This window comes from Lagopus leucura, unplaced genomic scaffold (genome assembly GCF_019238085.1).
Source record: "Lagopus leucura isolate 7727_CA_CO unplaced genomic scaffold, USGS_WTPT01 Super-Scaffold_100002, whole genome shotgun sequence".
Lineage (NCBI taxonomy): Eukaryota > Metazoa > Chordata > Aves > Galliformes > Phasianidae > Lagopus > Lagopus leucura.
This window is the reverse complement of record NW_024962263.1, coordinates 70,458,034-70,483,505: the sequence shown is the minus strand read 5'-3', so window position 1 is coordinate 70,483,505 and position 25,472 is coordinate 70,458,034. Positions and strand designations below refer to the sequence as shown.

The following is a 25,472-nucleotide window of genomic DNA, read 5'->3' as shown; positions in this document are numbered from 1 at the left end:
AGTGGCTATGTGGGATTCCAAGTACTGGTAGTGCTACCAGGAAAATGATGCAAGTATTATTCAGCTATTCCAACTAAGGGTTTTTATTGGCACTCTCAGGAAGTTACATTTTTAGTGCTCCCTCTGACACTGTCAAGTTGCAAGTTTACTTTTAAAGCTTTATGAACAGAACAGCCCACTGACAAAAAAAAAGATCAGAAGATGACTATCTGCCATATATCTTTCAAAACATTTAGCCATTCCAAAATTTTAAATGCTGCACTAAAAGAAAGACGTCATAAACAAAACAACCATATATACAAATAATAATATATAATAAAATATAAATAAAATAAAAATAAAAAATACACCATATATACAAAAAGTTTGTCTTCATCTGAACTCCTTACAAGTCATTCTACCAAAGAAGATAACTTTGTTCAACAGAAATTGTAAAGCAAGACTTAATGCAAAAACTTCCATTTGATTTTAACAAAGATGAGGAAATACTTTTTTAGTTTAAAACACTATAAAAATTCTTAGAGGAATACGACTAGCTAATCCTGCTCAGCGTAAAACTGTTGCAAATGGCACAAGGAGATTACTGCAGATCAGACTCATGCAAATTCAATGAGAGGAACCTGTAAATATCACTTTATTCTAAAGAGTGAAATAATTTGGACCTGTTGAATATCTTTGCACCCAGCACATCTTTTACAAACAAACGGCTATTCTCCTCCATGTTTAAACTCACTATTGCTAAAGAAGAAATTTTATTTATGCAAGTATTTTTGTCACTCTTTAACTAATATGAAATTCTTTTGAACTCCTACTAGAACAGGTAAATAAGTTTTTGAAAAAAATACCCACATTTGTTTTTCCTGCCAAAATCTCTGGCATGAGTTACAAAATGTCACATTCTGTTAGGCAGTTTCTGATGTTGCAGCATTAACTGAGTATGAAAGCCGACTACCACTGGCCACAAAAACTGAAGAAGTAGGAAGGCAGCTATTAGCAGCACTATATTCTGAAAGATTATGCCTACTTGAAGACATTCATAATCATGATAAAATATTCCTTAAGGAACAAGACAGTGCTGAAGTGAAATTCTGGACTTATGAAAAACCACATGAGATTAAGCAGCATATTTTAATTGAAATTGACCAACCAGATCACAAGTGGATAAACAGCGTCTCCTGCCAACTACTGAACAACGGCTTTCCCTCGGTGGTAATACCTGCTTTGGTTTCCCTCCATCCATTTCCTGATTTTCACAAGCAAGAAAAATTACCATCAAGACTTCCAGTCTGCTTTCAAATTTGGCTGGGAACACGAAGTAGTATATACTATTTGGGAAGACTGGCATACAGAGGGATCATATTAGCTTTATTTACCTCTAAAAGCTTGTTAAAATGAATGAAAAAGACTGTTTCTCATGAAGGAAAGTCAGAGGAAAGTGAGGATTCTTCTTGCAAAGAAAACACAGCATTTCAGAAGTTAAGATTGCTCACTATCCACTGACAATGACTTCAGTTATGTTTCACTGGCTTCCACTGTCCTTTCTGTTCTTATTCCTCAGCTTTCTCTTTAAGAAATAAAACAACATTTCACTTGCAAATCGAGGGAATTAGATCATCCATGTGTTCATTAGCGTCAAGAATAAAGTCTTTTGCAGTAACAAGCAGGTGATGTTCTATATAGGGAAGAAACTGTAACCATTGGTGTCTCAAGGTAAAGTTGCCTCAGAACCAAACTCTAACATGTGCCAGCATTAGATGACTCGAAGGAGAAGATTAGTAAGGATCAAAGAATGCAAAGCCCTCAATCATTCTTCGTGTGACCTACCACTCAAACTTTCGTCTCCTCATCAGATGATTAAGCAAATCATCACCATGACACATTCAATATCCATAGTGTGAGAAACTCCAAGCACATGCTCTCTCACACTTCTGCATATGATGGTTTTGAGCCTCTATGCTGTCCAGTCTTTTTAGAGATTCTGAAAATCAATTCCCTCAACCTATTATTTTTTTCAACTATATTCATGATTTAGGGAAAACTATCATAATTCTCATACAGTTTCTGGTTTTCCTTACTATTGTTATTATTTACAAAGTTAAACAATTAGAGATTTTTCTACATGTTCTGTGATTTAAGGAACCGTTTGAATTTTAGACCTACTTTATATGAATATTTTTATAATCCCTGTAAGAAAGAAGTTCTTTTGATTATTATATTAAATGATCTGGAAATCCAAAGTTTTAAATCAACTTCACATACTGTTATTAGAAAACATCTTTATTTTAAAATATGATAACATTTAAGTTCCCGATAATGTAATAATATCCACAACTTACATTCAAAATATTGCCAGGCAGGGTATTTAATAAAGAGACTGGTCAAAATATTTCTCTCTTTTACTCTATCCCATTAAGGCTAGCGTCAGACAAAAGTAGCGTAATCCATATAGCAGACGAGGGTCTGGTTCACATAATCAAGTAACAGACTAAGAAAATAAAAGGCACATGAAACCCAGTCAGTACAGGCCCTGGTTGAAAGTCTCTCCCCATCTTTCTTTCAAGCCCCCTCCACGCACCAAAAAGCTGCAGTGTGGTCTCCCCACAGCCCTTTCTTCTTTGGGGTGAACAAGACCAGTTCTCCGAGCCTCTCTTCATAGGGGAGGTTCTCCAGCCCTCTGATCATCTTCGTGGCCATTTCTAGATCAACTCCAACAGCTCCACACCCTTCCCTTGCAGGGGGTCCTAGGCCTGAATGCAATACTCCAAGTGGGGCCTCACGAGGGCATAGCAGAGGGGGACAATCACCTCCGTCACTCTGCTGTCTACCCCTCTTTTAATGCAGCCCAAGTACAGTTGGCTTTCCAGGATGCACATGCATGCTGTCAGCACATACTCAACTTCTCATCCATCAGTATCCCCAAGTCTCTTAAGGGCTCCTCTCAGTCAGTTCACCACCCAGTCTGGCACTGGGGACTGTCTGAGCACATCAGCAATACAGGAATATATGCTGCACTATCCCCCTTTCCCTGAAATGAAAATTCACAGCTTAAAAACTGAACCAAAATTGAGCAGATATGCAAGATCTGACAAAAAATGTGCACACTGTGAAAGATAATTTTATGAGAAGTTTTTTACGGACTAATATGTCAATATCTATTGTTTCTGGGATGTTCTTGTTAAACATTCACCAAGTTTGCTCTGCTTCTAGTTACTGCAACAGTTTTCAAATGTATAATGAAAAAAGTCTATAACCCCTTAGGAAGCTACCTTCATACTACATTACCTTTTTTATGTGCAAACACACTTCTGAACATCAAGACATACCTAAATTTGTGTGACCCATACAATATACAGAAACTGAGACTGTTTTGGCTCTCTAACAATGATTACCTTAAACTTCAGGAATCAAAAGGGAAAAGATAAACAGATTCTTCAAAAGAAACTTGTAAATGAGGATGCCAACTTCTCAAAGTTTCAGCATACTAAAAATACTTCCAATTACACAAGCTTTCCATACGGATACTAACCAGCCGACATAACATCTGTGCAACATGTGCCTCTGCCACTTCACACTTTGGCTGTCTGACTTCTTAAGTAGTATTATCTGGAACTTGTTTTACCAGTTTTCTGATTTTTATTATTTTTAAACAAAATACAAATGGAAAACAAAGTGGCGTTTGTCTTCAATTAAAAAAAAGAGATTTTTTTAATGTGATTTGATTTTTTGTCTCGTTTTCCATAGTGGTAATAATTGATAAGCTCACGTGCAGTTTCATTTAATTGCTCTTTGCTCAAGAGAGCCTGCTCTCTTAAAGTATCACTGACAAAAAAGACTGCTATGAACTCCATTAGCTATCTCTCCTTCAAATTTTATGTGAGGTGCAATTGCAATGGCACTTTTGCACGTCTGCCAATGATCATGCTCTTTACCATACCATGAAGCAACAACAGACGATTGATGAGAGTACCATAAACTGAAATTATCTGCTAGAAGAGGACACATAAATGGCTGCACTGGTCAAACCAAGGGACCTTTCAGACTCCTGTTCTCTGATAGCAGACATATGCATAGGAAAAAGAAGTGTAAGTAAAAAAGCATAGAGGAGTACTCTTCCAAACTTCCCGAGCCAGTATTTTGCAGCATATCACAACTTATCAGAAATGTTTTCTTAATCTGTAATGACAGAGAATGACATATCTTCTGCAGGTACTCCTGTATAGTCTCTAATATGATGAATCAGTAGAGATTGATTCAGCCGGCCTATAAAGAAATTGGCTGCTATGGATTATAGCTGCCTGCCTTTCCCATCTTGGACATCTCAGTCAACAGCTAATTTGCTGCAGTTAGTGTGTTGCCTATCACTCACTGAGGTGTTTGGTACTATTGTTTGGGTTCAGAGCAGATAAGCGCTGTACTTCCCCCAGCCTTTCCTATTATTGTGAGGATTATAGGTAACATCCTGACTGCTACAAAATGTACAATCTTTATATTAGCTAGACTCCAAAAATTTGCATTGTAAAAGAACAAAAACCGAAAGTTGAAAAAACTTTTGCTTTTTTTCCGCCATATTAACATCATTTATTCAGGAAGCTGGTAGGTTGTCTTTGCAATTTATCCGAGTGTGGGCTAAGCCTTATGGAACATGTCACATCTGCTGGTGGAGTTCACTCAAAGTGATTGGCCAAATGCCAGGTCTAGAAGCAAAACATCATCTGGCAGGCTGATGAACACTGCTGAGGCCTGTGCTTGGAAAGCCTAGACACAGCCCTCAGAAGTCAAATACCTAGAAGCAGATACTATAAAAGCAGAAAACATCAACAGGTCATGCCCTGAATTTCTGTAAGAAAACAAAGATCTTCTGACACCAGCTTTCCATTCTTTTTGCTCAACACTGCTCGCAGATGAATGACAATTTGTGTCCAGTGGTATTGGCAATTAATGCAAATTATGCTTGAGATATATACCTGTTACAATTTAAAATTCCAGCCAGACATTTCAGTTCCAGATTACTCTGTGTGTGACCATTTCAACAGAAGGGTCTACCCTTCACCACCTCAACTTCAGGAGAAACTTTCTTTCTCTTTAAGTTGAACACGAATACTTCACATTTGTGCAGGATCTGCTGTATTCTAATCACTAACAACACATAAGTATGGTAACAGCAAGTAAGCTGAAGAATTCTGGAACCTTCTTTCACTGTTCAGATGGCAGAAATAACAGAATGTCAGAGAGATCTTAGAGGGATCCAAAACAGCTTCTAGTTCTGCTGTGTGCAAATACTTCCATACTTGCAACAGTTGAACGTTGAATATTACATTCATCACTGCAATTAAAAATTCCTGAATGTGAAAATAATGACGGATGGAAAAGATGACATGTATGGGTGTGATTGTTTCAAAAAACACATTATACTTGTTTTCATTATTGTGTTACTATATCAGCTACCTGTGTGACATTCAAATTATGTAGAATAGGTACGAACTTAAAGCCTACTGAAGCAAGCAAGCAGAACATAAACAAACAAGACTATATGACAAATAGGGATGGAGGGGTTAGGAGGAAATACACTGCCAGAAGACAAAGAGTGGGTGAAAACTTCAGATGACATCTTCTGCAAAAGATTTCAGATCCTTAACTTCCATTTAATAACCTAGCATCTTGTACTCACTAGTGCAGCTGTTTTCTCACCTGAAGCCATAATCCTCATAAAAACATTGTGAAGATAAAGTAAGGATTTGAAAATATCTTTTAAGTTCTTCAGAGAAGATAGAAAATAACTGCATTTTCTGTATATAACTATATTAATCCTTACTTCTAAAGTAGATAGTAATGAAACAGGAACACTCTTTTGGTTGAGTTTAACCAAAATTAATAATTGTGTAGAAATAATATTTTTCAACAAGTCTAGCCTTACTTTGAGGCTTACAGAGAAGTAATTCATACAAAAAAAAAAAAAACAACAAAAAACAACTAAACTAAAAACAGATTAATGATCTCAGTGACCATATTTACATTCAGGAGTAGAAGATATATTGGCTTGCAGTAAGATATGTTATCCATGCATGTTTATATTAAAAGGAGCAGACCACAAAAAGTGTTGTTTTGTATTTCATTTCTTTTTCAAAGAGGACTTCTTATATTTTCCACTTCTAAATGCTTGTATGACAAATAGATGCTCTCTTGCAAAAAATCTCCGGATATTCAGTGACGGACATCAGGAAATGGATTTGCCAGACTAAGCAACTCCTTGGGAACTCACCTGTTCTATCACTAATCAGCATTAAAACCAATAATCATTTATACTGAGAGAGTTCTACCAGTATATTAAATTTCCAAGGCTATTTAAGAAACTTTTAGAGGAAGCTTTTTTCTTCAAGAAAATAGCCCTTTTATTAAAATTCCACCTATAATCTTAGGTGCATCACTGAAGAAATATAGAATACTAAATACGCTTCACTCCCATATTTCTTTTCCTAGCACTTCTGTTTCTGCTCTCCATGTGAAAGTATTATATCTTCTTCTTGTAAGATTTTGGCATATATTAATTCCAAAATAGTGAATAATTATGAAAAGGCAGCAACATTCTTTATCCCTCAAGTAATTCATCATACACCACATATGCGCCCATACTTTAAAACTGCCAAGCAGATCAAAGCAATATTCTTTGCAACAATAGACCATACTCTATGAAGAAGTCAGTATAATAGGTATATTGTACATCAAAGATGAATTTATAAGAGAGTGTAAAATTAGGGCTTACTGTAAGTGAAAACACCACAGTGCAGACCTGGCATGAAATTCTTCACAGAATATTAAAGCACTTAAAAGAAAGATTTACACATAAATCATCACTTCTTTATTATTTTTGTCTACACTATTCCTTACACCGTTGGTGTATAAACCACCAAATGCAGTCCATTTGGAAATCACACTTTTAAAGATTAAGCCCAGAGTTCCAATTTGATAACTAAATATATATATGTCACCAAAACAGAGCAACACGGTGCATAGTATTTTTGAGGCAAGAGACAATTACTTAATTCTTCTATTTACCAAGAACTTCAAGTTAAATCAAGTTTCGTAACTAAGATTAATGATGTTTATATTTGCTCAACAATCCTCAGGATTTGATCTAGTAATATATTTGGGAAAACATAAGGGTTTTCACAGCTTTAGTGCTGCTCCCCTCTCCCAAACACACACACAATTTTTTTTCCCTATTTTTCTCCTTCAATGCAGATGAGAAAATTTTTTCCAATGTTAATCAAAGCCAGTATGTATCCAGTGTATTTTCTCTTTATTCTCCCAACTTCCACAGTTAGCTACTTCAAATGTTGTTTCCAGTTACCACTTTTATCTTCATTCTGGAAATCTACAAGATTTCATTAAAGTTTGCTAAACCTCCTAATTTACTTAGGTTCATAAATCACTAAGAATTTCAGTTAGTTCTGCTTAAATAGTGACTAAAATGCAAAAAGTCCAGTATCAATGTCAATCCATCAAAGCACAGCTAATGCCTCCAACAAAACTGTATCGATAAACCATTAATGAAATCATGTTTTTGGATTCTTTAGTATATATAATATACTAAATTATATAAAATTTAGTATATTACTAAATTTAGTATATATAATATATAGTCTATAAGTATATATAATAGACTTTAGTAGTCTTGCTTCAAGCAAAAGAATGGTGTCCAGAGATGCCTTTCAACCTAAGCTATGTTTTGATTCTTGCAAAGAAATAATAAGCAGGTATGAAGTATAAATAATTCTATGTGGGCTCCTCACTTGGTTCACTGAAATGAAAAAACAGCATACAGTGTATTATGTTTCACTCTGCTGACTAAAGGAACGATATGAAGATAATAAAATGGGGTGCCTTCAGATAGGCACATTTAATTGAAGGATGGTGAAGAGATGAGTAAACAAGCACAACGTTGGATTTAAAATTATCAGCGCAGTGAGTCAAGGTACAGTTTTAAACTTATTAATGAGAAAGCAAGCAGCACCTTGAAACAGAAATATTCTGTTACTCATTACAAGGACCTAAAAATGCAAGGAAGATAATAATAAAGAACAAATAAATATCTTGGGATGTAGTCAACCAAAAGCTTACAGGAATAGCTTAGTAAACTGCTTATAAATTTATATGGTCCACATCAGTTGCGCAGCACTTCTGAACAGTGCCAACTCAAAATTAAAGTTCTTGGCACCTATACAAATGTAGGGTTAATCTGATTCTATCCATTCTGCTGACAATGGGAAAACATTGCTTCACAAATTATTAAAGATATTCCCATACATACTTATTTATAATGTTCATATCCAAAAGAGGCCCTGTGTCTGCAAAGTATCCAAGGAAGACAAAGACAGATTGCATTTCATTGCTATAACTTTCATATTTCAACAACTGTGAAAAAAACAACCTTTATTTACTCCATGATTTGGAAGGGATAAAGGAGAAGGAGTATGATGTGATACATAGATTAGCAGGCTACAAACAACTTCTGGGATTTGACAGGATGAGGAGAGTGAAATATAAGCAGTTTGGCTCCTCTAAATTATTTCCCACTTCCATCCAGACATACAGTGATGCAGAATCTGTGTGGGCAGGAAAAAGGAAAAGTTTCTTCAGCTTCTCATTAGCTAGATTTTTGGAAAGGAAGAGTTGTGTCTTGCCTTACAAATTCAGAAGATGCTGAACACTACGAGATTCCAGGAAAAATAAATAAATAAAAAGGAAATATTAATTATTCTGAAGATAAAGTATCCCTCATGTACCATTATCTCACTCACTGAATAAGTACAAGAAGATTCAGAGAATGATTGAATTCTATGAACTGGAGAGAAAAAAAATATATATAAGTAGTGGTTATGAGGCACAGGGAATATTTTATATTATGCTGGTTTTAATGAAGCATATAATTAGTATATACATATGTGAACACTTAGCTAATGAGAAAATGCCAAAGTTTCAGTAAAATGAAACATTGTCAAAAACTTGCTTCAAAATTTCTTCTTCTATCATTTACATGAGATAATCATTCTTGCACAAAAGCTGTTGCAAATTAACCTAATATACTGAATGACATTCTTACTAGTGTAACACTCTATAGTTAGAACATTAGAATGCAATTTAAGACTGACCAAAAAAAACAGCAATAAAACATGTATTTCACTTACTTGCATGATTTTTGTCGCTGGAGGTGATGTGAACATCTGCTGCAATATTGTAAAGAGAAATTACCTGCAACTAGGGAAAAACCTACCTCATTAATGGTACTGGAAGGTTCCAGTCCAATCATGTTGGCTTCCACCAGCTGCTGAAGAAGCTGTACTTGAGCCACATTGAGGAAGAAATCCAGATTTGTTGTCACATTGACCTCCAAAGAATGACCACATACCAAAATTTCCTATGGAGGAATGAAGGGAAAATATTAGATAACAGCTACTGAGCAAATAATTTTCAGCTTCTGTGTAACTGTATTATGCTCCACTGCTGCAGTCTATGTTTCAGTACTGATATAAAGTATTGATGTTCCGTAGATTGTGGTATTTCAGTATTCTAAACAAGGATGTGGAATATTCTTTGCTTTGCTTTCCACAGCGTATGTAACTATTATATTTTGCAAGGAAAGCATCTCGTGTGAGGTCTTGTTTCCATTTATTGGTAATATCAAATAGTGGGCTATCACATTTTGGTTTTTATTTCTTTGGCAATGGATACATGTAGAAACATCTTACTTTTGATAGGACATAAACTCTACTTGTTTTACAATGAAATCATGTAAATCAGGAACTGAAACTCAGTGATAACCAACCAGGTTTCTCTGTGACTGTAAACCAGACAAACCTTGGCAAAGTTAGCTGTATGGTCTCTATTCTATTGATGTTATCTAGCACAAGAAAACCTATTTCCTAATGCTGGCAAGAAAGAGAAGAAAAACAGGATCAGTCCAGAAGGGTTGTTTCCCATACTTCCCATTACTTCCCATGAGAAGTAAGTGCACAGTGTTCAAGCTCTGAGTAATCTAAAATAGACCTCTCCATCAGAGAATGTCATCCAGTGAACAGATAATAAGACAAATTTAAGTAGCAAACACATTGAAATTCATGAATATTAGGATTAGTAAAGCTCAGAGATTTTTTCTTTATTTTTGTTTTATATTTTTCATCTGCATTTGTGACAACCCTTTACATAAAACATTAAGTTGCAATTTTTTTCTTTCCATATGCATTATCTGTTTTCCAACTGTACACATCTACTAGTGTTGTAATGCAAACTTAATACCCTTTATATTTCTGCACTAGGTCTGTCTATTCTTTCCAGGAGGCAGCTATCATGAGAAATATTCCTTGTGAGCGGACAAAAACTTACTGGCACCTTCCTTACATAAAATGTTTTAGATTTTTGAGCTCTAAACTATACCAAAAAGAGAGCCAATACTTTATTTGTGCAACATGCTTCACAGACTACTCATGAACATGTTGAACCATAGACTGGTAAAAGTGATTGTTAAATCTGGAATAACTTGAAGTTCTCACACTAATGATTGGGGAGTAAATGATTTGTGGAAATCTGTGGGCTTGAAAGCCTGCTAAAAAGAACACAGATCAAATTGTGTCTTACAGACAGTATATAGATTGTATTTTCAGGTTTTTTTTATGAGAAGACTGCAAATACAATGTTTGATAATGCACCTCTTCTCAACATCTTTCCATCAAAAATCTTTTAAGGATACCCATTTTCTGTATTGCAAACAGGCTTATCTGGACAGGCTGTCTTTAATATCAAATTCCTTTCTCAAATTTTTTATCCAGCAGAGAAGAGACACCACAATTAACAATTATGACTTTTTTCCTTGCAGCTTGTGATATCTGTATTTGAAAACTTACCACACCTAGACGATTAAAATAGCAAAACAGTAAAATTTTAAGATTCTCCAGATTTTATACTAACCTCTGGGTGTAAATTCTCTGGAGCATCAATTTTTGTAAAAATAATTGCAGGAGCAGCAGTTATTCGAACTGTGAAATCTGTTAAAATTGGAGTTAAAATGGCTCTCCTTTCCTGATGCCGTCTTATGCTAAAAAGAGGGGGGAAATAAGATAAGATTAAATCATGTTACGAATTTTGAGAGGCAAAAACTTCCTGTATTTATCTTTACATCCAGCATGTAGTGCAAAACTGCTTCACCACTGGTCTGGTTTTTTTGATAGCTACCTCGGTGAGCATTAAATATTGTCATTATAAATCATCCGAAACACAAATCTGAATGCAGGCTTCCATTTCCTGAAAGAAGTATGTTTAAACACTAATACTCTTCAATCTATCTCCAGTTAGACAACTGATGCATTTGACACTGATTTTTCTATTGCTTACCTGAATTTTAAAAAATTATTTGAACAAAAACATAAGCTTTATTAGCAGCATTTTTCAAACATTCCTGTTTCATTTTATGAAAAAACATCCTCAATCATATTTGAATTCATAAATTCTTTAACCAAAAAACTAAGCCTAGAAGCACAAGCCCATCATGTACAGACCACTAATAGCTTACGACAACACATGCCAAATGGCCAGAATCTTCTGGGTCAGGTCAAAATCTATTGCCATAATGTGCCAAGTGAGAGCCTCTGATCAAGAAAAAAAAAAAAAGATGTAATGAGATCAAGATGGTGCTCAGACCTTAAAAGAAGACACAGTTCAAACTGGCAGAATCCCTTCCATCAACATAGATTTTTAGTAATTCTTTCTAACTATCATAACTTATAGATAACTGCCAGATACCCCAAGGAGAACTCTAGAAATTATCAAGAAGCTACTGTTCATTCTCAGCTATATGTTCTGGAAACGATTCTGTCGAAATGCATGCAATCTCAAATGCTGATTGTTTGTAGGCTTAGAGTTAAGCAAAAACAAAATAAAATAGCTATGACAGTGTGACTGAAAGTCAGGCTTAGATATATTTCCAGCAACACGACCATAGATGACAGTTTACTGCCTTTATTATTTTGATACTTCAAATTTCACTGACAGTTTACTTAAGTATCCTTATAAAATGCAGTAGGCTTTGAAATTTACTCAGGATAACAGTATATAGAAGTGAACTGGCAGATGCTACAGAGTGTGTAACAAACTTTTGCTTCAATGACTTTCCCTGTCAAGTTCCCCGCCTACTACTTACGGCAATATGCTTAGAAGTAACCTGATTGTAACTGGGAAAATTGCCATCCACCAGTAAAGTCTTTAATGTTTTGGGTCACCTGTTACTCTGCCAGTCTGCAGAGATAGTTTTTGAAGCCAAACTGGTCTTAACTAGATCCTCAAATTAGAAAGCAGACCAGTTGTTGGTTAGTAAACATCTTTAACTGAGAGACCGGTCTTAGATTTTGCCAGGTCAACAAATGCTTTTCTCCCTGCCATCACCTTCCTTCTAAATTTAAACCAGATGGCTTTCTTCCCAGTTCCTATTTCCCCTTCATAGAAAGATGAGAAAGAAATGCCTTTGTTTCTGAGAAAAATGAAAGAGCTAAGGAGTAGATCTATTCTATGAAAAACTTCCACGTGATGGCACAAAAAACTGCTACTACGTATGATTCATAAGTATGAAACACAGCTATAACAACATGTTATGTTTTAACGCCCAAAGCTACAACTGGCTCTTTCCAGTCATTGTTCAAATTACTTTTCAAGCTTACAGATACACCCATTTCTTAATTTTCAAACATTACCCAAGCAATGCACTGCATCTTAAAGAACTCTTTTGGTAATACAGACTGACTGCTGATTTTTATATCATTATTTTAAATAACTCTTATGTGGTATTTCTGTCCTGCTCTACTTACTTGTTTCTACATTTCTAAACGGTGAATTTGAAGCTCAGGCAAGCATTAGCAAAATAATTGTAAGTACAAACAGAAGGCAAACTGAGCACACTAAATAACGAGGGGAAAGGATATGAGAAAGTGCACAAAAGGAACAAAGAAACAAATTCCACTTTGAATTATTAAGTCTTCCACACTGCACCTAAGTGCACCGTTAACTTAACACAGGTGTACGCCACATGAGCTTATGAAAAAACTTGATTGTGAAGAGTGTAATGATGGCTCTGTGTCTGCAGCACATTCATTCCGTGGTTCATTTGTGCATCTGTTATATATTTGTCTTGGAGAGGAGGGGGAAAAAAAAGGGAAAAGCTAGTACTTTTAGAGATGTTAAAGCAGTTGATCTTCTACACTTAGAAGTCCTGCACATTTCAAAGTCCATATGTTAACACAGAACAACAAGGCAGCAAAAAGATTTGGAGGTGCCTTATGTTTAGTTCTAAATTTAGGCTATATCAGAATAATTACATGGACACTGAATACCGACCACAGGTCCACACTGTGAAAACACAGGACAAAAATGTCCTCAAAGGCTTACAGTTCAGATTGGGAAGGAAAAAGGAACAGCTAACAGCACTGTACATAGAAGTACCAGCACAGTGGCAAACTAATCACTATTTTATGATTTTTTCTATTATACTGTAATACAGCTGGTTTACTTGTTTTTTAAGCATGTGAAAGAAAACACTGCAGTACTTTTGTGAGTGTTTACAGGAAATTAAACCTGTAAGATAACCCAGGAATGAGCAAGGAAGTGCTCAAAAATTCAATGTGGTGGCCCTGGTAACTGGTGTGATGAGGTTTAATGAGCAGTGAGTGTAGATGAGTTAAAGCAAATGAAGGAAGATGTGAAAGGGGAAATTCGTAGACACAGAAATCTGGAAGTATCTTGAAAGCAAAGATATATCTAATGATTAATATGACAGAAAACATTGTGAAGATGAGAAAAAGAAATGTGAAGAACAGAATTTCATAATCAAAGCAAGAACATTAGACTACGTCAGATCCAGTCATCAGCATCTGATTACATCCACTCAGGAGCACTTTGAATTTATACAAGGAGGAAGGACTGCCAAAGAGATGACATGGCAGTAATCAAAGAGGTACAATGGTGCCATGGAAATGCACAGTAAGTAATATAACTTGGTCTTTTCATGTGGAAAAGAAATAATCCTAACAAGCAGCAAACACAAGCCAGTAAGAAATAAACATGGCCTAGATATGAAACTTGGAAATGCATGCCTTATCCTTAAATATCTATTATTTTTAATGATACTTCACTTAAACTAGAGTTTGAGTGCTTATATACTTAAAAAGCACATCACCTAGGAACTAACCAATAGAATCATTTAAGTTGGGAGGGATCTCTAAAAGTCATCTAGTCCAACTCCCCTGCAATGAACAGAGACATCTACAACAGATACACGAATTATATCGAAAAGCTTTTTTACGCCATGTAAGTTTACTGTCTATAGAAAGATGAATTCTCACACAGAGTTCCATAACTTGAAAACCAAAGTTAAAGTAGTAATGTGTAATATCCCACATAATCAGATAGCCTTCCTTAGCAGCATGAGGCATGCAAACTGAAAAGTCATAATTAGCATGCTAACTTAGGATTTTAAAAGAGTTTTCTCTTGTAGACTTCTATTACAGTTGTATAAATCAGTTAATTCCTGATCCACAAATGCATTGGGATATCTAACAACTAATGAAATCTCTGAAAATGAGCAGCATCCTGCCTCCAAACTCCATCTCACAATAGGTACAACAATTCACATCCTTACATCTCTGTGATGTGTTGCAAAGACTCATCACAAGGCAGAAAAGTAGCATTACAACACTTTGAGGAATACCCACTGACCAAAATTAGACAGTGCACAAACAAACATCCTCCAGCCGTTCAGAATAACTATTGTTAAATAATTATATCTCAGTAAAACTAATTTTCATCTCATTAAGTATGATGCGCAACATTTCTGTGCTGTGGATTAATAAAGGAAATAATGTACTCTGTTACTGGCTTACACTTTGTACAGAACGAATACAAACATTACTTCAGATACAGTAAAAACAGCAACTGAGATACAAGCCTGAATGCAAACGTATTTTATTCCAAAAGAAATATTTTATTCACAGGGAAATATCCCTATTTCTCCACACATAGATCTACTGACGATCACTTTCTTGGTCTTTATTAGAATTTGGAAAGCTGCACTTCAACTTTCCAAAAAAGCATGAAAATGAGAACTATTCAAGGAAAAATCTGCAGGAAACATTTTGAGGATCCTTGCAAAGCAAGAGTGGTATTTTGTTCAGTTTCATACAACAGATCATTGGCTTCCTGACATACTCAATGAGAGCTGCAGAGAGTTGTTCCAGATGGTCAAATGCCAAGGACAGAACTGTAATGCAGTATATTGCCACACTCAATTCATTACCACACAGAGAAGCAATGCTTTTAAGCTCAATTAATTCTCCTTTTTTTTTTTTTTCTAACAGAGTTTATTCAGGCTGCAGGAAGCAGAAGTTGCTGCTGGGAGCTGTGGAAGGATTGCACAGGGATGGGGGCGAGGCCTCAGGAGAGGATGTATTTCTTTATTTCCTTTAGGGCTGTTGTTTTTTCCATTGAGAGGAGGGAGAGGGAGGAGGAGATCTGCAAGCTGAAAAAGCAGTTTTCAATCAAGAAAACTTCTTTTGGTTAAGTATTCCCAGTTCCCCACATGCTGTTTGGTAAAGGGAATAAACGTGGACAGGTTTCATTTGTACATAACCTTATTAGAACTGTCTGACTGTTTCTAGTGTTCTTTTTATATATTGCACCATTAGGGAGCTTTTTATAACATCTACAGTGAAGGATAAACATGTCATAATGGGAAGAGTTACGGTTGCTGATCCTTCATACTGCATGGTATTTGGACAGGTTTTTCTGAGCAAGGACACCCCCCAACTCCTCTCCCCAGAGCTCCAGGTTCCCCCTTTACTTCTGCAGTGTCCTTCAGAGGCACCAGAGGCAGCACCTGAGCACTCCAGAATAGCTCTTCTTGAACACTCTACACTCATCTCCATGAACCATTTAACACCTAGTCTCAAAGCAACATTACTTTCTTTCCAAATTACATTATATAAGTTAAAAATTAATCATCATAATAATTCAAAAGCATGAGATATTACTAGAAATGTTCAACTCCAGAAGAAGTGGTGGGAAAATCTGAAGGATTTACTTTCTGTGTAAACATTGCTAAAGCATTTAAATGATAAATTATGTCAAAACCTTTCAAATATTTGTTTGTATTATGCGCATACATTTTATATTTTGAATAATTCGGTTTTCTTTTAACTTTTTAAAAATAATATCAGATTTCAACCCAGAAAACTGAATTACAAAATAATATAATTTAGTTTTATATATATATTTATTTTTTTTAACAAATATACAGTGGTACCTCTAGAAATGGGAATGCAAATAAAAGGCTATTGCCTATGCTGGAGCTTTCAGTGAAGTAATCAATTCTACGTCAAGTGCTTGGATACAGATTGGATTCTATACTGCACCACATGTCATCTAAGCACTAACAAATTAGCTAAGTAAGAGAGAAACAGATCTCAAAAAATAATTTTAAACGCAGTTAAGCTAATGAATCATAATATTGGATCTAAAAGATAAGTAAAAACAAGGAGCAGTACATTTAATGATATTATGAAACTAACACTAAAATAACTCAGTAAAAATCATTATGTTCCAGGTTAAACATGTTAATGAAAATAAAGAATTAAAAAAGAAAGCAGTACTGCAAGTAGGTCAAAGAATAAAACTCCCATAATAATTACAGTAAATCTTGAGATAAATGTCACCCTGAAAACACTAAGCACCATGTAAAACACCACGCAGCCACCCTCTTGGTTCATGCTGGAAACATCTCAAAGGATGGCAAAGTTCAATATGGGTTCTTCCAGTTCTCAGCACAACATTTCCACAGATCATAAAATAGACCCAGATGCAGCAAAGCTGACTGCCAACTAAAAAGCAAAAATGTGAACATTCTGAAAAAGGACTGTAGTAAATGTGTAAAAAATTTAAGCCAAAAGGACAAGACAACACTCATACCAGCTTTTTCTTTAAATAAATTCAAGAATTAAAATACAGTACTGTATGCCAGAAAGAAAAAGCTAATGTATTTAATTACAACTGATTTACATTAAAAGAAGTAGAAAATTCATTTAAAAGCAATTTCAAAAACTTACTTACTTGTCAAATATATTGTAATAAAATTCTATTTAAGATGTCTGCTGAGAAAAAGAATATCCAAGCAGCTATACAAAAAAGGTGAACTTTGACTGTTTGTAACAGCTGCTTCCCATATTCTTATCTCTATAACTTTTTAGCAATCCCACTAAATTTCCTATCAAAATCCTATAACCATAAAGCTCAGAGCAAAGACTTCTGGCAATGTGATTCCAGTCACCAATGGAAAGGGAAAGAACAGTCAGTACCAAGCTGGTTTACTAATGTTAGCTCAACTCAGATTGGACAGAAGGCTCTGGAAATTAATGCCATCTTTTGAAAGTGCCAGTAGCTCTACTTCGTCTAGTGAGAAGGAAACTTGATGGGCAACTTGCCAAACATCTAGGGATCATGCATACATTTTGAAAAATTTAAATGCAAAGTTGTCTATGCAATTGTTTTAGTAATAAATATAGAAATAAATCATTGGATGTCAGGAAAGAACCAGGTGATCATATAAACGAAGAACCAATAATAGCACCGTGTTTAAATTGTTATCTGTATTCAGTCACTTCCTTGTGGTTTATACCGTTGCTTTCGTTAGATTTACTTGTACTGCCCCTGTATTTTAGTGATAAACTAGAATTTATTATTGGTCACATCCTCTTCCTGTGCATACTCCTCCAGAGGGGCCTTATGTGCTCTTTCAGTCTTTCATCAAGTCATCACTTAGAAACCTTAGGCTGCATGCCATCCTCATGGAGCTTCTTCTGCTACAGCTTGCCTCACTTTCAGGAAAACCTCTCAGATTCCTGTCATCTCCCCTTTTCTTGAAAATTAAACCAGCAATAACTCAATTTTTTTCCTTCCTAATGATTCCCCCCACTTTTCTACATTACTTTCAGGAACATATCCCCTAATTCACTGTATCTTGGGAGCCACAAAGTTGTGCATACATTTCATAAAGAGTGGGTTGTTTTTCAGGACAAAGGACTTCTAAATCAAGGGAAAAAAAGTGTATGCCAACAGACTTCTTCTGGCAGAACTCAAAATGACCTCTGAAAACTTGCTTTTTGCTATCAAACCTTATTCCTGTCTGTCTGAAAAGACAACTCTCTGACTGCTACATAACCTACAAACATTCAGTTTTAAATACATATGAACTTAAAGAGTATAAAAAGCATATTAAAGCTAGAATCAAAAATTCAGAAAAGTTAGAAAAAATAAACTACCTTTTAATAATTTCAAATTTAAAAACTTAAAATACCAAGTAGGCTTTATATTTTATATATTTTTATATATTCACCAGTACAGGCTGGGGGATGAGCTGCTGGAGGGGAGCTCTGCGGAAAGGGACCTGGGTGTCCTGGTGGATGACAGGTTGGCCATGAGCCAGCAGTGTGCCCTTGTGGCCAAGAGGGCCAATGGCTTACTGGGGTGCATTAAAAAGAGCGTGGCCAGCAGGTCGAGGGAGGTGATCCTCCCCCTCTACTCTGCCCTGGTGAGGCCTCATCTGGAGTACTGCCTCCAGTTCTGGGCTCCCCAGTACAAAAAAGACAGGGATCTCTTGGAAAGAGTCCAGCGGAGGGCCACGAAGATGTTGAAGGGCCTGGAGCATCTCTCCTATGAGGAAAGGCTGAGTGAACTGGGTCTGTTCAGCCTTGAGAAAAGAAGACTGAGAGGGGACCTGATCCAGGTCTATAAATATCTAAGGTGTGGGGGGCAGAATGGTGAGGCCGGACTCTTTTCAATGGTGAGTGGAGACAGGACAAGGGGAAACGGCTGGAAACTGCAGCATAGGAAGTTCTGCACAAATGTGCGCAAGAACTTCTTTACAGTGAGGTGACGGAGCACTGGAACAGGCTGCCCAGGGAGGTGGTGGAGTCTCCTTCTCTGGAGATGTTCAAGACCTGCCTGGATGCCTACCTGTGCGACCTGCTGTAGGGAACCTGCTTTGGCAGGGGGGTTGGACTCGATGATCTCTGGAGGTCCCTTCCAACCCCTACAATTCTGTGATTCTGTGATATTTCAGTCTTAGTTTAACTAGAGGGCAGCACTTCACTTGTGTATCACACAAAATACAAAGATTGACTTGAAGTATCTCCTAAAAATTTGTCTGGTTTTAGTTACAGAAGTGCAAAAAAAAAAAAGCCAGTTCAGAACCAATAGGAAATGTTCTACTTCATCCTCCTCTAACTTAAAAATGTCTAAGCTGGTTTTACTCAAGTTTTGTAAAAATACAAACAAAAGAAGTTAAAAAACAAAAACAAAACCTCCTGTTGCTTGTAGACCAAGATGCTGAATGCCAAGTCTCAGCCCTGGAGTTATTTTTATGGACATAACAGTAAGCCACTAAGAAATGAGCTTATAATAGAAAAAAAAAAGACACAATAACTAGACAGCAATTACAGCATAACAATAATGGCAATATTCACTTTAAATGCATAATCCAAAACTCCATGCAAATGTGCTTGCAGAGCAAAAGACAATATAGAACTAGCTGATTCAGACTGTAAATGGTATCTGCAACGTTTGTGCTGTGTAACTGTAGTAGAGTGAGTTTCAAAAAAAAAAGTTCTCACCTACTGGCCATGTTCCATTCAAGTGCTGGATTTTGAGAATTCCTTTCACTCTCTGGCAAAATCCCTCCTTTTCCATTTTCTTTCTCTGGTTTCAGCTGATTCCAGTGAGCAGTACCGATGTTTATAGACTGAAGGTCTATCTGATACTGTCTGTCTTCAACCTCGGATCCAGGGTCTCGAAGTATTCCAAGAGTCAGTGCCCTCCTGCAATGCCAACACAAAAAAGTGGCACTTCAGAACAAGCTGCAACATGTAGAGCAGTGAGGTTTTAAGGTCAAAATTGGATTAAAAAATGTTATGAACAAATTTTGCTTCAAAAGAAAATTAAGAAAAGACACAAAAATATGAAAAGTTAGGTGTCAGTTTTGGCACTCCCAGTTACATCTAAGCATTAGTTTAAGTCTTCAAAAGTATTCAGCTGCATTTACACAATGGATTTGAATGAGAGATATACAAATAAATACATTTCAAAGTTTAGCTAGGTCCACCAAAGTCAATATATGAGATCAATCCATTAACTTCAGTGGACTTTCAATCATGTCCATACAAACAGCCTTATGGGAAAGCAGGTACTTCTACTGAATAGATAAAGGATGTCTTATTCAAGTCTTCAAAAAGAATAGCTGCATAACAGTATAAAACAATTTTACTGAAAGATAGTTGTTAAAACTTATCTGAAAGAATAAAAATTAAAAACAACATTTCAAGACAATGGAAAATACCTTCTTAACATAGAATTTCAGCAAAGTGTTGTGTCACAAAAATTCTTCTCAGAAGGAAAAAAAAAGCATTTTTGAGTGAACTACATTACTTGTAGATTATGCAAAACTCTACTCCATTAGATTTAACAGAATATTTTTATTTCCAGCCGAGCTTGGGGAACAGTCACACCAGTTTTCAGCAGAACACTCAAGACAGCTTTTGTTCTAACCAGTACTAGAAGAGAGATCTGGAATGGCCTACTATTTCAATTTGCCTTCTCCTAACACAAGTAAGCCTTCAGTAAATGATCATGCTTCTTCTTCATTGGCAACAAGAGAATTTTATCCACAATACTCACTTTATAACGTAATAAAAAAGCAAAAAAAACTGGACTTTTTTTTTTTTTTTTTTTTTTTTTTTTTTTAACAAGCTAGGACACAATGATACCTGATTATTTTTGTTTTGAATTCATGATCCAGTCACAGTGTACTCTATTTTTAATGAGTCGAAGTTTCAGCTTTTAGCTTGCATATGCCATCCAATGTACAATTCCATTCTCAGTCATTGTCTTATATCAGAATTGTCATTTTGTAAATAAATGCTGTCTCCACAGAGAACTTAATAGTTTTGCTATTCATATAACCATTGAGATTAACAATCTAAAAATAAATAAGGATTAAAGCAGCACATCACAAACTGTGATGCATACACTGATGCAAGCTATAGGTATTAGTATGCAATCCAGAGATGTGTGATCAAATTCAAAATTAAGTCCCATTGCTGTCCAAACCCAAACACAGTTAAAACTGCTGATAGAATATGGTAGCAATTAAGATAATTTATTATTTAATATGGTGGATATTAATAGAGGCATCCAAATTGCAGGAAAGCCAACAGTTCTGCCAAGTTGCTCTTTTCGAGGATGTGTGATCATACTGTTCTGTAACCCTAATCCTGTCTAAAATGCTCAGCTGAAATACACTGAAAACATTTTATGTCAGTAGTGGCACTTCAAAATTAAATGTGTTTTCTCAAAACTTAGGAATGTGTTTGTCAGCTTTTCACACAGAGAGATCTAACCACAACAACAACTGCATATTTTATTATTCTTTCAAGGAATTATTCCATTAATTTGTATGTAGTTTTGTTTTGTAGATTATTGTATGGTACAGCATCTATTTGCATGCTTTCTTAATGCAAACAAATACGGGAACATATGTTTTGTGAAACATTACTGAAAGTAAAGCACCAAGTTGCATATTTTATTAAAAATGCATAAGTATACAAAATACAGAACATGATAATTTCATCTGCATAATGAATCATTCTCTCCTGTACTTAACAGTAAAGAGTATTTTCCATTCACTCTTTTATGAGGAGTTTGAGAACTTGCATTAAGCCGCACAGAGAACTGCATTCCTTAGCCTTGTTCGGCACAACCATGACCTGGTGTACTGAATTCCTAGAATGAAATTTGGCTGCATGCATCAATTTGAAACTCCACATTATGACAACAGCTTTCTTCCCCTCATAAATTACTTATTTAAATATAAAAAACAATGAAATCACTCTTTGGCAAACACACTTAGCTACAGCAAAATACATAGTGCTACCATTCAGACACAGGATACTGGTGCATTGCAAGGCTAGTATAAGGTATGTTTATTGGTTCTTTTCTTTTACTTCATCCAATTAGTGTTGTAAGATCTCAAGGACTGGATCACGCTGTCTGTAATGCTTTGGTATATCACAGCCTAACACCTTCATGCTCATATAAAAACTGCATTCTGCTCCTCTATTAACAACGTCTATATAATATAACCCTTTTCTTCTGCTCCTTTTGATGCACCTTTGAAATTTTCTACAGGTCACCCATTTAAAGATATACGTATGATACAAATATGTAATCAACAAGGAGTAGTTATCAATGCACTGACATTTTGATTAAAATCATTATTGCTCTCAGAAAGTACATGCTGCCAAATTCATACAAGATTCAAAATACTGCTTTGCGCCCCCCCCCCAAATACACACAGAGACATCCACATGACCACACACTTGTGGCTTTCTTTAGCAACTGTCTTTGTAAGTACACCCCCAGTTTAATTAAAGGTATTCCTTTTTAGAAGGATGAAAGTAAGTTAAAATAAAGCACAGTTGGCCTAATCACAGACACTGTGAATGAGCTCTGCAGTCTTTCTCATTCTGTAGCTTTCAAAATCCCTACAGCAAATAAATCAGAGAAAAGAGTAAACAGATTAATGACTTCTCTTCCTCTAGAATAAAAGCAATATTACCAGCTGAAATGTGCTGGAGGAGTTATGATTTTAATTGCTTCTCTCTTCTGAATACAATCTTACTATCCCATCTAAACCTTTCAGCAGGTGGTATAGAGCACAACAGTTGATCAATAATAGTAAGATCATAAGCAAAGAAGAACATAAGCATGCAACAGGAAAAGAAACGCTTTTCTTTTTAAATTGATTAAGGCTGGGTTTGGCTTTTTGCATGTTTATAAAAGAAACAGCCCATGTTGAACCAGTTACTACACACTGCTGAACAGGCAAAATTCTGGGACTCACTGTAAAAAAGTTAAATCTCTTCACTTATAACTCATCTGAGATCTACAGAATAAGTAAATAAGCCAGGAAAATGGCATTTAAAATCTGAGTATTATGTCACAATTAAGAAATACTCACAGAGTTCACACGTAACAGGTAATTTCTGTCAGCATTCAATAGATCTGTGTGCTTATTTCCCTTTCCAGGTGAAGAGATGACAAACAAATCTACACAACCAAATGAAAGGTTCTGCCCTGATGGTAAAATATGTTTCCTACTCTAATAGCAAAGGAAACAGACAGTAAGCTTGGATCAAAAAATATCTTCAACTTTACTGGGGCAAAACCAGTGGCATCTTGTCCTGTGCTATGGTGACTGAACTGGTGGTGTTGAAATCACTGACATTGTGCTCCTTAACTGCCTTTTTCTCATCCCATTCAATACAATTTCTTAACATATTCTACCCAACAAGGCCACTGAACATGTAACAATAGGGGAAATGTGAAACAACTGTTTTTTAGGGAAGCAATGGGATGCTCCATTTAAAGTGAGATGCCACGAGGCATGATCTTAAGGGCAGAGAGAAATACATAAACCCAGGGCATCTCAACACCAGGCATTCAAAGTGCTGAGCTTTCATCAATAAAACCACTGACAGAAATCAGCTTTCTGATAAGCTGCAACATTTCTTTTATTTTTTTTTCCCCTTCACTCTAAGAGTGTAGGTAGAGCAAGTAGATGACATTGCCACAAAGAATCTAAAGCTTGAGCTGCTGGGAGAAAAACTGAACTTCCCCCAGAATCACTGAACAGGTGCTACATAGGCCAATTCTTAAAACATGAATAAAATAAACTCTGAACCATGGCAGTTCATGATAGACATCTTGGATTTGTCTGAGTTTGGAGAAATTAAAAATGTGTTTGTGAGAATGAGAAGGAAAATAAAAAAAGAGCACAGAACAAGGCAGTTCGGAGGAGGAAGATGCTATCAGGGCACTAAAACTGAAGAAAAGCTGTAGCTAATAAAACTTTTTTTATTGCAAGAAAGAAAAAGAATGTATCCTCAGGCCAGAAGGGAAGGTCCTGGTAAATTTCTAAAATTTTGTACATAATTCTGCTGCAGAGCCTGACTTCCATATCTTTCATAAAAGTAACTTTGGCTTTGCTTTCCCACCCTGCCATCTGTCCCTACAGAGACTCATCTGTAGCTTAACACAGTGTTTTATGATTTCTGGGATGATGGAAACAGTTTAATCTGGGTCAGCAGAACAGGCTCTCAAACACTCTTCTCACTGTCTCTGCTTTTTCCCCTCAGAACTATGCCACATGTGGCTGGCTAAGCGGCAGAAGAACTCCGTACACTTGCTGGCAGCATAACCTGGATTGGATGCCATCAATTTCTGTCTAGATAATTATTCTATCAAGTGAATCTGTCTTACATATAATTCTCATCTCAGCAATGCCATGATCAAATGCAAATATAAGCTCAGTACATTATAACTCCTGTTTCATGCCTTGCTGATTAGCAAGTGATGCTATCTTGTTCACTTTCATTTTAATATTACAGTCAATCTTCAAAAGCATCTGTTTCATAAGAATGAAACTTATGTTCTCCCTTATTAATTTCCCTTATTAGCTCATTAATATCATGCTCTATACAGACAGATGCACCAGCCTTCCCTACAGAATTCCCTACATAGTGGGTGAATTCTGTAGGGAATTCTGTGTGTGCCCTCTAAGTCAAAGTGGTTAAAATATTTAGCTTCAGTTTTGGAGGACCCCTGTAAGTGAAAACATTAGTCCTAGTTCCATGAGCAAAGTAAAAATGACTGAACACTTCTAGACATCTACACAGTTGACAAATGCATCACATCATACTAAATTTAAGGAAGAAGCTGGAATTAATTGAATTCCAATGGAATACTTACTCTAATCACCAACAGCCATACTTAGAACTACAAAACATACATATGCTTACAACTTTCCTAACTAGACATAAATCACCTTAAGAAGTGGATTACTTGTGAAATAACCATGCTGAAAAAAAGAAGACAAGTAGTGACTCAAACATAAAGAAAAACTTCTTGTGATTGTGCTAGGCAGTTTCAAACAATTGATACAGTTAAGCAATGGTCAAAGGAACAATTTGGATAATTATCCTGTCTTAATCTAATGCCGGTTAAATGCCTGACTTGTGTCTCTTAGGCACTTTGGTTTCTTTTGCTTTCTTTGTAACTACAGTTGAATATCTTTGCTAAGAGAGAAATGGTACAAGTGTTAAAATGCTAAAGATGTCTAGGTAACTTAAAAACAAGCGAAAATTGGAGAAACTATGGAACTGAGGGCTTTCAAATAAAAATAAATAAATAAATAAATAAACAAAGAAAGATTCTACTGTGTATTTATATGTACACTAAGACATAATTCAAAACATGAATGTCAGAGTGCCTGGGGAAAAATCGAAAGACAACAGAATCTGCCTGTCTACAGACAGTCCAGACCCACAACCACC

The 25,472-nt window shown here is 35.8% G+C and overlaps 1 protein-coding gene across 3 annotated transcripts in view; it reads right to left on the bottom strand.

Moving 5' to 3' along the window:
* The window catches only part of VPS13B (vacuolar protein sorting 13 homolog B), a 415,483-nt gene that overhangs the window by 126,577 nt on the left and 263,434 nt on the right, over positions 1–25,472 (bottom strand). For all 3 annotated transcript variants that reach the window (XM_042868778.1, XM_042868780.1, XM_042868779.1), the window contains exons 31-33: positions 19,698–19,901; positions 10,963–11,089; positions 9,272–9,415 (exon numbers count right to left, since the gene is read on the bottom strand). In XM_042868778.1, the coding sequence (XP_042724712.1) occupies positions 9,272–9,415; positions 10,963–11,089; positions 19,698–19,901 (475 nt within the window). The remainder of the gene's footprint in view (positions 1–9,271; positions 9,416–10,962; positions 11,090–19,697; positions 19,902–25,472) is intronic.